Source organism: Castor canadensis, chromosome 6 (assembly GCF_047511655.1).
Source record: "Castor canadensis chromosome 6, mCasCan1.hap1v2, whole genome shotgun sequence".
Lineage (NCBI taxonomy): Eukaryota > Metazoa > Chordata > Mammalia > Rodentia > Castoridae > Castor > Castor canadensis.
In genome coordinates this window covers 18,472,242-18,485,871 of record NC_133391.1, presented here as the reverse complement: position 1 = coordinate 18,485,871, position 13,630 = coordinate 18,472,242, and the positions used below count along the sequence as shown (strand labels likewise).

The following is a 13,630-nucleotide window of genomic DNA, read 5'->3' as shown; positions in this document are numbered from 1 at the left end:
CCCACCCCCCCAAGCAGTACTAGGATTTGAGCTTAGGGCCTTGTACTTGCTAGGCAGATGCTCTACCATTTCAGTCATACCCCCAATCCCTCTTTGCTTTAGTTATTTTTCAGGTATGGTCTCACACTTTTGCCTAGGGTCAGCCTCAGATTGTGATCCTCCTAACCTCTGCCTTCTGTGTAGCTGGGATTACAAGTGTGAACCACCATGCCTGCCTCAGAATTTACTTTTTATCTTTACTCAACCTGACGTTCTTTCTCTTCCTGAAGTCTGGCTTCCTTCATTGCATCTTCATTATTCTGAAAACTGCTACTTTCCCAACATTTGGTTTGGGGGAAGTCTGAAAAACCTCAATAGACCACTGGAGCCATCTCATATCTGTTGTCTCCTCTTTTCCTTCCATAAGTTGTTTTAGCTGTTCATGCCTGCTTTGCTAGTTTTGAATTTCAGCTCCTCAGACAGGTCCACAATTCCACTGTCACTGGTTCTGTTCTCTCTGATTGCGTTCACTCACTCAGTTCTATCAAAATTGCTGACATTTTGTCATCATCATTTTCCACTCACTTTCTTTGGCATCATCTTTCAAGCCAGGACTGGTGATTACATGAGCTATCCTCTTTTCCCATTCTTTTCACCATGCAACTTAGCCTTTAAAAATTTTGTGTTCTCTATGCTTACATTGAGTCTTTTCTTGACCTTGACACTTTCATTGCTGCCCCTAACATGAAGATAATCTGAGATTGCTTTTTAACACCTTTATTGAGGGTGTGGGGATGTGGCTCAAACATCTGCCACTCCACTGGTCCCAAGGCAGATTCAGCTGGGTTGGAAGTGCATTCTCCTGGGATAGCTACCTGGCCAGGTCTTGTTCTTGAAGCTGCTTGTTGGTGCACAGAGAGCAACTCTCCAGACAGGAAAACTAGCTGTGAAGAAAACATGGTGGCTCTATCTTCCTTCCCCCTTCTTCTAAAACATATTGCTGCCCACTCTGTCCTAATCTTCCTTGCTTTTCCCTCTAAGGTGCTTTTAAATTAAGTCCTTGACTTGAGGCACATACCACGTCACTGGGTTTCTGGGTTCCTCTAGTAACTGGTCTGATTTAATTCTCAGCCTGGGATTGGTTTCTTCCCACTTTTTTTTTTTTTTAAAGATTTGGTATATTATTTATTTATTTTTCTTTATTCCTTTATTCATATGTGCATACATTGTTTGGGCCATTTCTTCCCCCTGCCACCCACTCCCTCCCTCTCCCCTCCACCCCCCTTGCTTCCAGGCAGAATCTGTTCTGCCCTCTTCTCCAATTTTGTTGAAGAGAAGACATGAGCAATAATAAGAAAGACATAGCATTTTTGCTAGTTGAGATGAGGATAGCTATACAGAGAGATTCCCAGCACTGCTTCCATGTACAAGTGTGTTACAACCCGAATTGATTCATCTCTACCAGACCTCTTCACTACTTCCCGGTCACTTTACCATAGTGACCTCTGTTGTTTTAAGGTTATTGTACTAGCCCCTTTTTGCAGTGGGGACATCAAACACTTTCAGTTTTGGGTTTCATACCTTTCCCTATTCCTTCTGTATGTGTCCTCCCCTTAGCATGTGACCCAAGTCTAATATTACTGCATTTGTTTTAGACCGCATATGAAGGAGAACATATGATTTTTTGTTTTTCTGAGCCTGGTTAACTTTGCTTAAGTTGATGTTCTCCAGTTCCATCCATTTACTTGTGAATGATAAGATTTCATTCTTCTTTGTGTATAAATACCATAGTTTCTTAATCCATTCATCAGTAGTGGGGCATCTTGGCTGTTTCCATAACTTGATTATTGTGAATAGGGCTGCAATAAACATGGGTGTGCAGGTGCCTCTGGAGTAATGTGAGTTGCATTCCTTTGGGTATATCCCTAGGAGTGGGATTGCTGGATCATACAGCAGATCTATGTTTAGTTTTTTAAGAAGCCTCCATTTTGTTTTCCAGAGTGGTTGTACTAGCTTGCATTCCCATCAGCAGTGTATGAGGGTTCCTTTTTCCCCACATCCTCGCTAACATTTGTTGTTGGTGGTGTTTTTGATGATAGCTATTCTAACAGGGGTGAGGTGGAATCTTAAGTGTGGTTTTGATTTGCATTTCCTTTATGACCAGGGATGGTGAGCATTTTTCATGTGTTTTCTGGCCATTTGAATTTCTTCTTCTGAAAAACTTCTGTTTAGTTCAGTTTTCCATTTTTTTAATTGGTTCATTGATTTTGGGGGAGTTTAGTTTTTTGAACTCCCTGTATACTCTGGCTATCAGTCCTCTGTCTGATGTACAGCTGGTAAATATTTTCTCCCACTCTATGGTTGGTCTCTTCAGTTTACAGACCATTACTTTTGTTGTACAGAACCTTTTTAATTTTATGTAGTCATTTGTCCATCCTTTCTCTTAGTTGCTAAGCTGTTGGGATAAGGAAGTCCTTGCCTAAACCTATTGCTTCCAGAGTATTCCCTGCTCTTTCCTGTACTAACTTCACAGTTTCAGGTCTGATATTAAGGTCCTTGATCCATTTTGAGTTGATAATAGTACAGGGTGATAAACATGGATCTAGTTTCAGCTTTCTGCAGCAACATTTGTTGAAGAGGCTGTCTTTTCTCCATTGTATGTTTTTGGCACCTTTGTCAAAAATAAGGTGGGTATAGCTATATGGATTCATATCCGGATCCTCTATTCTGTTCCACTGGTCTTCCTATCTGTTTTTGTGCCAGTACCATGCTGTTTTTATTTCTATGGCTTTGTAAAATAGTTTGAAGTCGGGTATTGTGATACCTCCAGCATTGCTCTTTTTGCTGAGTACTGCCTTGGCTATTCAAGGTCTCTTGTGTTTCCAAATGAACTTTAGGATAGATTTTTCAATCTCTGTGATGAATACTGACTTTTGTTTTCTAGTGATTCTTTGCTTCTAGCTTGTCACTGGATTTCTCTTACTCTCTAAAAGGATACTTTTCCCACATCCCAAATCTCTGTTTTCCACTTCCTTCAGCATGGCCTTCATCTTGTCTTTCATTTCCTCCATGTCTCAAATGCTTTTTTGTCTTGGTAGCTCTAACTCATCTGCCCTTTCTCGTGCTGGTCAATGTATGTGTGTTCTGACACAATAAATCGACCTTAAAAATCTCAATGTCCCAACTCGGTCATCAAACAATAAACAGCAGCCTCTCTTGGTGGTAGTTTTTAGAATCTTATGCCTTCCCTGAAGCCTTGAAAAATTAATTATACTGAAGTTTATATCCATAAGACAGTGATATGCAGGGTGGAAGGGCACAAGAAATGTCCAAAGAACACCTTTAAAAATTAATCTTCTCATAATCTGACCTCATGTCTATCAATGTTTATTCAATCAACAGACGAGGGAGCAAGAGGGACAGATGGTCAATGGGTGAAAATGGCTAAAAGACTGTAGTGTCTCCACAGGCTATACTTCACTCTAAAAATGAGAAGCTGTGGGACAAAATCATATCTTTCATATATAGGTATGTATGTGTGTATATATATATGTTCACATATATGTACATATATATGCACATATATGTACATATATATCCACATATATATACTTCATATATATGTGCATATATATATGTATACATATATACACACACATATATACATACTTAAAGCTTTTTTTGGTGGTACTGGAATTTGAACTCACTGCCTCACACTTGCTCTACCACTGAAGTCACTCTGCCAGTCCTTATTTAAAGGTTTTCACTTTTAAATCAATCTACATTAGGAAAGGTACTTCTGAATTAGGTGATGTTGATGAAATTAAATTTATCACATAATACTTACAAATACAAACAGAAACATTTCCTCCAAGAGAATTTAAAATTTAGCCTCCCACTTATTACAAGTCCAGAGGGACCCAGTCAGAGGCTGCTGCTTTATGGTACCTGTAGATGGCACGTCGAGCTACAGTTCAGGGAGGCCAGAGCTAGCTGCCAGGTTTGCCCTGGCCGGACATGAGTACACCCCTGCCTTAACTCTCGTCTTTCTCCCTCTCTACTTCAGGACTCCTGTTGGTGGCCATGTTTCACTGTTCCCCAGGCTCTGACCTGCTGGCCCAATGGTTTTGGTGGCATGCACTATGAATGTGTGGACTGTGCCCCACAGACCCTGGCCTGCACGATCAGTAATTCTGAGAGTTTGATCCTCCTTAACCCCAAATCTAGGAAGGCAAGTGCAGAATAAACCAAGAGACCAGAAGTGGAAAATATAGTAAGCCACTGACAAAAGCAACGACTTTAGATAAGAAAACAAGATGGAGTATAAGAAGTAGCACCTGGTGGGCCAGAATGTAGATGTTATGTCCAACGTCCTTCGGAGAGACACCATCATCTCCACCCTCCTCCTCTCCATGGTCACATTCTAAGCCTTGGTTGTAGGCATTCTTCATCACGTCCACCTAGCAAACAAAGAACAGCACACATTTCAGATCATTTGTGAGCTGTAATTTAAAACTGGGAAGCTTTATGGCACTCAAAAGCATAAAAGGGCCCTCAATGAAAATATCCTTGGAAATCATCTTGATTTAAATGAATATGGAAATGTGTTCCTACAGCACTTCCTGATTTACTTGGAAAATTTTGCTTTGATACTTGAATGTTAATAGTGATAACATTCCCATGCATGAAGAGAATATGGAACCCTGAGAAGCATCCATTACTTACTGAGCACCCACAAGGTGACAGACATGGTACTGGACATTGGTAGTGGGCACTGAGTATCCTACAGTGGACACGACAGGGTATCTATGTTCAAGGAACTTACTGTCTAGTGGGAGAGTCAGCAAGTAATGAGGCAAGCAGAGTGTAGTGTCATCAGTCCTTCTGTGGGGTTGTGAGGCCTGTGGGGCCATCTAACTCAGGAAGTGATTGGGGTGGGCCTCAAGGAGGAAACAGGTGAGAGGGAAATGGTGTTGTCAGTAGAGGAAGTAGTATTTTCAAAGGGCCACTACTCAGTGCTGATGTTGAATGAATACATAATCCACTGCCCCACTTAACCATAGGACATGGAATGTGTTGTACTTCTTAACCCATTGCTCGTGGGTTTAAGACTTTCATCAAATATATGTTAAATCAACTGCATCATGTCTCTTTTCTTATCTGCCTTCCTTGATCCCTTTCTTTACTAATGAAGAAAAAAGAGTGTGGTATCAGGGCATCAGCAATGGTGCTAATGTAGTAGACTTAGTCCTTATGGCACTGAGGTATGTTTTCAAGACTTTTGAACTCCATGCCTTTAAAACATGCCTACATTGTTTTATACCTTTTCATGAGTGACAGGGAAAATGTAACTTCTACAATAGGAAGACACACGAATGGTCTTTGTGTAAGCACACCCATGTCTCTGAATTATTTCCTCTAGGCCAAGCACTGTGCAACACCTCACTGATGAGAAGACTTACAACATATGTACTGTTTTTATTGTTGTCTCCCTGAGAACTATAAATAAGATCGGGGGTTATAAAATTCTAAAAATACCCTCTACATATATACTGATTACTAGGTGTCCACAGGGATTGGGTCTAGGTGTAAATGGGGATTGGTTCCATACTTTTGAGGATACCAAAATCTGTGGATGCTCAAGTCCCTCACATGAAATGGTTCACTATTTGCATATAACCTATGCATATCTTCCACAGACTTTAAATCATCCCTAGATTACTAATAATAATTAATACAATGCAAATGTTATAGAAACAGTTGTTACACTGCATTGTTCAGGACATAATGGCAAGAAAAAAGTCTGTAGGTGTTTAGGTGTAAATTTTAAAAATATTTTTGAGCCACAATTTGTTGAAGCTACAATGTGGAACCTAGGTATATGGTGATCATCCATACTGCGGACACTGTTGAAACTAAAGCCAACTTTTTATTCACAAAAAACATTTGCATATAGTTCAGTAGAGTGAACAATTTGGTCAAGACAAGCACTCAGAGTGAATAAAACTAGTGAAGTCATAGGCTCCAAATCACATAGCCTGTACCTTCTGAGCATTTGTGATGGTGGTCATGGTGTTCATTAGGCCTGTAGAGCAGTGAAAGTTGCTATCCTGGTTTTCTGACGTGCACACTGTGAGCTTATTCCTTTTAGGCTCTAAATCATTAACACAGCTTTGAAAAGTTTTCTTACCAGTTCCCTGGGTCTCATGTTGAAAAGAATCCTCTCTGCATTCTCGCTGTCATGTCTGCTTTCCATGATGGCTAGCAACAGCTTGGAGGCATTGTTCTAAAAACAAAACCGAGTCAAGGCACATGCAAAGTCGATTTCACGCATTCATGATCCCTTGTGCTTGTTTTAACAGAGACTGGAAGCACGGCTTTTTCAATCTAACAGAATTTAAAACCGCTAATTTCTTTTGTCTTATTAACATTTCCAAATAGAACATTTTAATTCATTGTCATTACAAAATAAAACTAATAAATCATGAGAGATAAATTACGAGGGATATTTAAAATATTTGTGAAAAATGTGTTTTAAAAGGAAAATTGACTTACTACATACTGCCTTAAAATGTCACTGCATTTTCCTTCACTATTTCCAAAATACGCATTTCTATAGTGACATATGAAGATGAGGTGAACAGGAATCAACCATGTATTTTAAGAAAGGGCACGTAACTTAAAGAATTTAGCACAATCTTTTTTAAAAATGAAATCACTTTAGTAAATCAAATTTTATATAAACTGGAGCAATAACTAGTGGGAATTAATACATAAATTCTAGATTCATGAGTTACATACACACGACATGTTTATTATCTGGATTATTCTATGCTTTTGCTTCAAAGAGAATGAAAACAGCTTATGTTGTCTTATGTGCTCTAATTTTGTTTGTAAACATATTATCTCATTTTTTTCTTATAGATATCAAAAATGCTTCTGAGTGAATTTACAACCCAAATGGGTACCACAAAGCTACAGAAAAATCTTACCACAGAAGACACAATAGTCTCAACATTCTGAAGCATGCTCTGTACATCATTCTCTCAATAGACTGTCACAGAAATTTCACAAATTGCAAGATGGAAAATATACAAGGAATATTTTTACAGTATATGTTTTCTCACTTAGATTAAAATTTTAACATCCACATACAATCTTTATTAGAAGTGTAAAGGAAATAAAGCCAAATGGTTTTAAGCCTCATCGAAGTGAGTCAGTACCTTTACAGAATAAAAATAAATGGAATCAGTGTTCAGTCTAGACTGACAATCACCGCACAAACTTGGTATGCTTGTACAAATTAATTCTACTGAGCAGTTTCAGTACTGAATTCTACCCACTTCTGTCAGAAGCACAGTCTAAAAATGGATGGATGTCAATAAAATGGTGATAAAGATAGTGAGGATGGGATGCCACCCTGCCATATATCGACCATCACAAAGACATTTTAGTCTTTAGTCTTTGAGGGTGAAAATTTTATTGCTTTTCCTGCCCCATTTTCTTTTTGCAGATTTGCATTAATCCTAGAATCCACTTTTATAATCTAGACCCTGCACAATAACAGTTCTAAAAAAGTAAGGTTTAAGGATTAGAGAAAAGCTGACACCTGGCAACACTAGCTGGGTTCTCCAATGAACTGTCACAGCAGACACAATACAGAATGACTTAAAAGTACATTCATTTTCACAATGCTGTCAGCAATATGGTATTTTTAACCAATTTTCTTTTTCACACTATGTCAGAAGAATAGAAAGAAATCTTGGGAACAACCTACTGAACCTACTGAAATCTGAATCAATTTGAAAGTCCTGTTCTTGCCTAGCTAGACATACTGTAAAACCAAATGGGATCATCAGAGTTAACAGGGATTTCCTTCCAAAGTAGCCAGATTCAGATTGCTTATTTATAAACTCAGCTCTACATATTCACAAACTAGTAATAAAAATAAAAAGTAAAAGACAAGACATAAATTTTAAAAATCCAGTCTTGGGGGAAGGGGGGAGAAATGACCCAAACATTGTATGTACATATGAATAAAAGATATAAAAAAAGTTTTTAAAAATTCAGTCTTACTCTAGATGAATATATATGTATGCTTAAAATTATGGATAGTCAAGCAATCAAATTAAAGACTGAATGATGGAAAAAGAAACCTTATCAAGATGATCTAACATGGCATCTCTGCACTATTATAGAGAAGTTATTATCTAAAGCACCCCACCCATGGAGGCCACCAGAATTTGCAACAGATAACATTTAGTCTTACAAAAACTTTTCTCAGATTAGCCAGTATATCAACTCTGCATAGACTCTTTAGAAAAGTATGCTCACCTCATTATGTAAATAAAAAACTATACTTAAAATATTTGAATTTACATCTATACATTTGGTATTTTAGATATACCTTGATTTACCCAAGTGCCATATTTTAGAAAGGTATATATACGTTTAGTTATTAAAATAAAAACTTAAATGATCATTTTTAAAGGAATTTTTATTTGAATACCTAATATCTTTGTGCTGTTAAGTTATTCCTATTTATTTATATAGGGTCTGTATTTATAAATAATCTGTGTCCCTATACTTTATTTTAAATTGATAAGTCATTCCTCATTAAGACATGTTACTTAACAATGAGATTCAAGCATGTACCTTTAGACTAATACAGAATTTTCAAAGTCAAAGACCAAGGCCTGTACATGTTGCTTCTTTATGAGCTATAGTTGAAGGTGAATTCACTATTTTTTCTAGTAACTATTATTAAGTCAAGTCTCATAGGCCTACACTGGTGTCACGATTGAAGTATGATGGTAGTGAGGCCAAGGGCACAAGTCCCACATGGGTGAGTGCCACTTCCATTCCAGTTGTGAATCAAAGAGTGAAAAAAAAAATACAAACTTGTCTCTTGAATTAAAATAGTTTGCTTCCAAAGAGCCATTAGCACAATCTTATTATGAGTAGGCCATATATATATATATATATATATATATATATATATACACATCCCACTGACTACCTAAACCTACACTTAGAAATAGAAAATAAAAATATCATTTCTACACTTCTTGGCATAACTTTACCCACACAAAGTTCATCTTAAATATACTTTTTCTATGACATTGGGTAGACCTGGCTTTATAGAGAAATTGCACTTCACCAAATGACTGGGTTTTTTATCCTGTATACCATTACTAAACATGTTAATGTGGTCATTAATAATTTATCTTAATTGAATACATTGACTTAGCATTTGGGAATATATATAGTTTCTTATGGTTATTCATTTGTTTGTCTTCTTTTAAACAAAAAGTTCAAGAAGAAAAATTTTAAATGGCATTGGGACCCTGAGTTCTGGCAAGTGGAACTGCTAGAAGGGTGTATAGGCTTAAATTAAAGGACCTTCTTAAAGGACTGTGAGTATGACAGTGTATTTGGGGGAAAAGATTGTAACATAAGAGAGTCAGAAATAAGAACATAAAACTGCAGCACTCCATTGACATCTGAGTAATTGTGACTTGCTGGATGGCTACTCGACCCAAGGTTGATCAAAAACACCTGGCATGGAGAATGTTCAGCACCACTCTTTCTCTATAACCAAAACTGAAGTAAAACCAGAAGGGAAATAAACAAAGAACTCTAATAAAAGACCGTGCAATTGGATACCATCTCAAGGTCATTTCACTTTTTATCAGGAATTTGGTGAACCTTACAATTTTACTATCCCTTTCTGCCAATTCACTAGTTGAAAATCTGATAACATCTTGCTTTATACAACAGGTACTGGCAGACTTTCATCAACTCTGAAAGGCAGTTCCATATAGAGAATGTAACTTCCCTGCTCAAATAGTGGATCACTGTACCTTTAGCTGGAGAACGAGGTCCATTCGGTATTTACCAAGAGGGTTTATGTCATTTAGAATCAAAGCAATGATGATATCAATCCCATTAGATTCATGAGTAGCAATACAGCTCTACAAGATAAAATATTTGTAAAATAACATTCTATTTACAACCTACCACTAGAAATAACAGGACACAAAAATTAACAGAATAACCCAAGACTTTGTTCTTTAAAATATAATTTAGATCTAACTTTGAGCATTTGACTCCTCATTTTGTGAAGAGTCTGACTATTAATTGATTGGATTGGTTAGAAGAACATTAAGTGGGCACTGTGTGAAGCACCTGCATTTTTTTTTTATTATTCATATGTGCATACAAGGCTTGGGTCATTTCTCCCCCCTGCCCTCACCCCCTCCTTTACCACCCACTCTGCCCCCTCCCTCTCTCCCCCACCCCCTCATTACCCAGCAGAAACTATTTTGCCCTTATTTCTAATTTTGTTGTAGAGAGAGTATAAGCAATAACAGGAAGGAACAAGGGTTTTTGCTGGTTAAGATAAGGATAGCTACACAGGGAGTTGATTCACATTAATTTCCTGTGCGTGTGTTACCTTCTAGGTTAATTCTTTTTGATCTAACCTTTTCTCTAGTTCCTGGTCCCCTTTTCCTATTGGCCTCTGTTGCTTTTAAGGTATCTGCTTTAGTTTCTCTGCGTTAAGGGCAACAAATGCTAGCTAATTTTTTAAGTGTCTTACTTATCCTCACCCCCTCCCTTGTGTGCTCTAGCTTTTATCATGTGCTCAAAGTCCAATCCCATTGTTGAAGCACCTGCATTTTACAATGAACTACTTTTATAGACTTTCAAAGATGACTTGTTAAATACTTCTACAGTCAATAAATTCCAATAGCTCTGTTGATGGCAACAGAGGAGCTCCTTAAACTTAGAGTTTTAAAAGCAAATTTCATAGAACTCATAGGGCACTTTAATTTAGTGCCTTCTTAATACTAGATTGCTAATGAGAGATGCTGCAAAGACAGGTGATGTGGGAGTGTCCTGATATTTGGGGATACAACAACTGCCAATAATGGAGGCTAAGGTAAGTTCAGTAGAATTCTTGAGACTGGGTGACTTATGGAGGAATCCTGACTGGGGAAAGTACACAAAACATCCTGAGGGATATATGGGGCTGGGGTTTGAACTCAGGGCCTCCCACTTGCAAAGCAGGCTTTCTACTGCTGAGCCACACCTCCTGTCCAACCTGCTCTGGTTGTCTTGGAGATGGGGTCTTGTAAACTATTTTTCCAGGCTGGCCTCAACCATGATCCTGTCGATCTCCCAAGCAGCCAGGATGAAGGTGTGAGCCCCTGGAGCCCGGCTAACTATGAATATTTTGAAGATGAAGACCAACTGTGCACAGCCCTGAACTTAATTTTATAGAACTTAAAAGTAGGGGTCTGAGGGCTAGATTTGTGGGACTATGCTACAGATAGCATCTTGTCAATGAGGTCTGAAAACATGAAACTCAGGTGAGTTACATGAGAAAGATTAAAATCAAGCCAACTCTGAAATGATTAATTTTTGAGCATAGGTCTTGCAGATTGTCTTAGAATATGCTGGTGACTGTCTTTCCTTCTGCACATTTTCAGAGCATGGGGAAATTATATGTGGGATTCATGTTTTTTATTATCAGTTTTGATCTTTTGAGCTTATTTGGTTTTAGTAAATTACCTTCAAAACTTTATTTCCTTCTCTTCTAAGACCAACAATAAGGAACATTCTACAGGTTTTTCATACATAGTAAAAGAGATATATGACACACATAGTGTCTAGTACAGATATGGTTTATCAACAATAAAACCAACTCTTTGCATTTGTAGATTTTCCTTAACTTGAAGCTAACTGCTTTTCTTGCATCATGGCAAACTGAAATATAATCCAGAAAAATACAGGACAAAATCCACAAACTCTTAGTGTGTTGTACATACATTACAGAGAAAGAAAAAAATCCCCACAACAAATTGTTTATGTCAGTAATTGTCATGGTTTTATGTTATGTACTTCTATATGTATGCATACATGTGTGGGGATATGCGCTCAGACATATATGTGAGTACACTGTGTGTGTTTTTGCATATCATATAATTTGTGATAGAAAAGCAAACTTCCTTTTCACATTTCCTTCCAACCACTGATATTTGGCTTTAACTGATTCTCCAAATTTTATGTCCAGGAACGGCTGTGATTTGAAAAGTGCAGGGTGGACCTTCTTATGATGGCTGCTGCATAGCCCTTGTGTGGATGCTCTACAGTTCATTTAAAGCATCAGGTGGTTCCTCCTCCCTTACTCTTCCCACAAGACATCCTTTTTTCCTTCAAAGGATTTTTATTAGTTGTATGGGGGAATTCACTGTGACAGTTCTTACTATGCTTACATCTCTCTCCCTCATCCTCTGCTCTCCCCCCACTTAAAACAACTGCAAATGGTTTCATTATTTTATTTCGTACATGGATACAAAGTACATCGACTATATTCATCCTCCTTATTCCCCTCACAAGGTATTCCTGATATCCCCCTGAAAAAACTGGAACCAGAGACAAACGTTCTAGAAAACACCGTTGCTCCTTGTGCTTCCCCCAAAATGTGCTCCATCTCAACTCCATCAAAAGGCCCAAGTTTTAAGAATGGCTCTGCAGCTGGCTGATTCTGGCTCTCTGGGTCCAGGAAGTCACTTAATCTCTGGTCAGAACCTATTCATCAGTAAAACAGAAGCAGTAACATCGACTTCTACTTTTCCTGGAGCGTAAGAGAGCTAACATATTCCACCCACTAGGGCAGCTGGAGGAGCCAGGGAAGCTTGTCCCATAAACATTGGAAAGGTTTTATACAGATGAAAACTTGAGATTGGTGAAAAAACAGAGTTTGCCCTTTTCTCAATAACTCTGATTTTTATCTTAAACGGTTTCATGGAAATTTTCTTTTATAATGAAATTACATAAAAATATACCATAACACCCACTAGTCTGTAACTCAGCCTTTGTATGTTCTGTTGGGAAACTAAAAATGTCTGGCAAAGAAAGAAGAAAGAGCTTTTAAATGCACACAGAGGTTGGCTCTTCCCTGACTTGGCACATGGCTCATGAGGCCTGCCTGCTTTGCATAAAGAAGTGTGTTCACAGTTACCTGATTTTCATGGCACGGGCCCTGGCAGTACTCGGTCAAGCTCTCCAGGGTCTGGATGACCAACGCCACATTCTTCTCATTGATGTACAGCCCCAGCAGGCCCAGGCCGCCTGTTGTACTCCCACAGATGCAGTCCAGAAACTGAAGGGTCTCACACACAAGGTTGTAATTTGTTTTGTTGTTTTGACTCCTTAAGAAGTTCTGAGGGCAAAAGAAAATATACCCAAGGAGTAAAAAAAATAAAAAAAAAAACTGTGTTAATTGTCTTAAGTTCTCTCTATGCTGTGTTTATAACTCAAAAAAGATCCCCATGGTAGAGTGTAACAGAATTGCTTTTTACAGGAAGTGCTGACATTTATTAAATTTCTCTTGAGTTTAACTTAAGGGGAAGCACTAAAGTTTTACGTTAAGAATCTGTATTTATCATTATAGTTCATAATAAATGATTCTCAATGTCATTATTTTAAGACTATAAAAGGAAGGCAAAAATAACAGTAAGTACAAAAAGGAGGAGTAAGAAGGAAAGTAAAAAGAAGTTCACTAGAGAGAGAAGTAATTGCAATCCCAAGTCAATGGTGCCTACGAATAGTGGTCTTCACCGTGGCTAATACTAAACAATACAAC

At 37.9% G+C, this 13,630-nt stretch overlaps 1 protein-coding gene across 8 annotated transcripts in view; it reads right to left on the bottom strand.

The window, feature by feature from the left end:
* Itpr2 (inositol 1,4,5-trisphosphate receptor type 2) overlaps positions 1 to 13,630 on the bottom strand; it is an 842,075-nt gene that overhangs the window by 115,674 nt on the left and 712,771 nt on the right. For all 8 annotated transcript variants that reach the window (XM_074075818.1, XM_074075817.1, XM_074075816.1 and 5 more), the window contains 4 exons: positions 13,007 to 13,207; positions 9,843 to 9,953; positions 6,170 to 6,265; positions 4,317 to 4,439 (listed from right to left, as the gene is read on the bottom strand). In XM_074075818.1, coding sequence (XP_073931919.1) covers positions 4,317 to 4,439; positions 6,170 to 6,265; positions 9,843 to 9,953; positions 13,007 to 13,207 — 531 coding nt within the window. The remainder of the gene's footprint in view (positions 1 to 4,316; positions 4,440 to 6,169; positions 6,266 to 9,842; positions 9,954 to 13,006; positions 13,208 to 13,630) is intronic.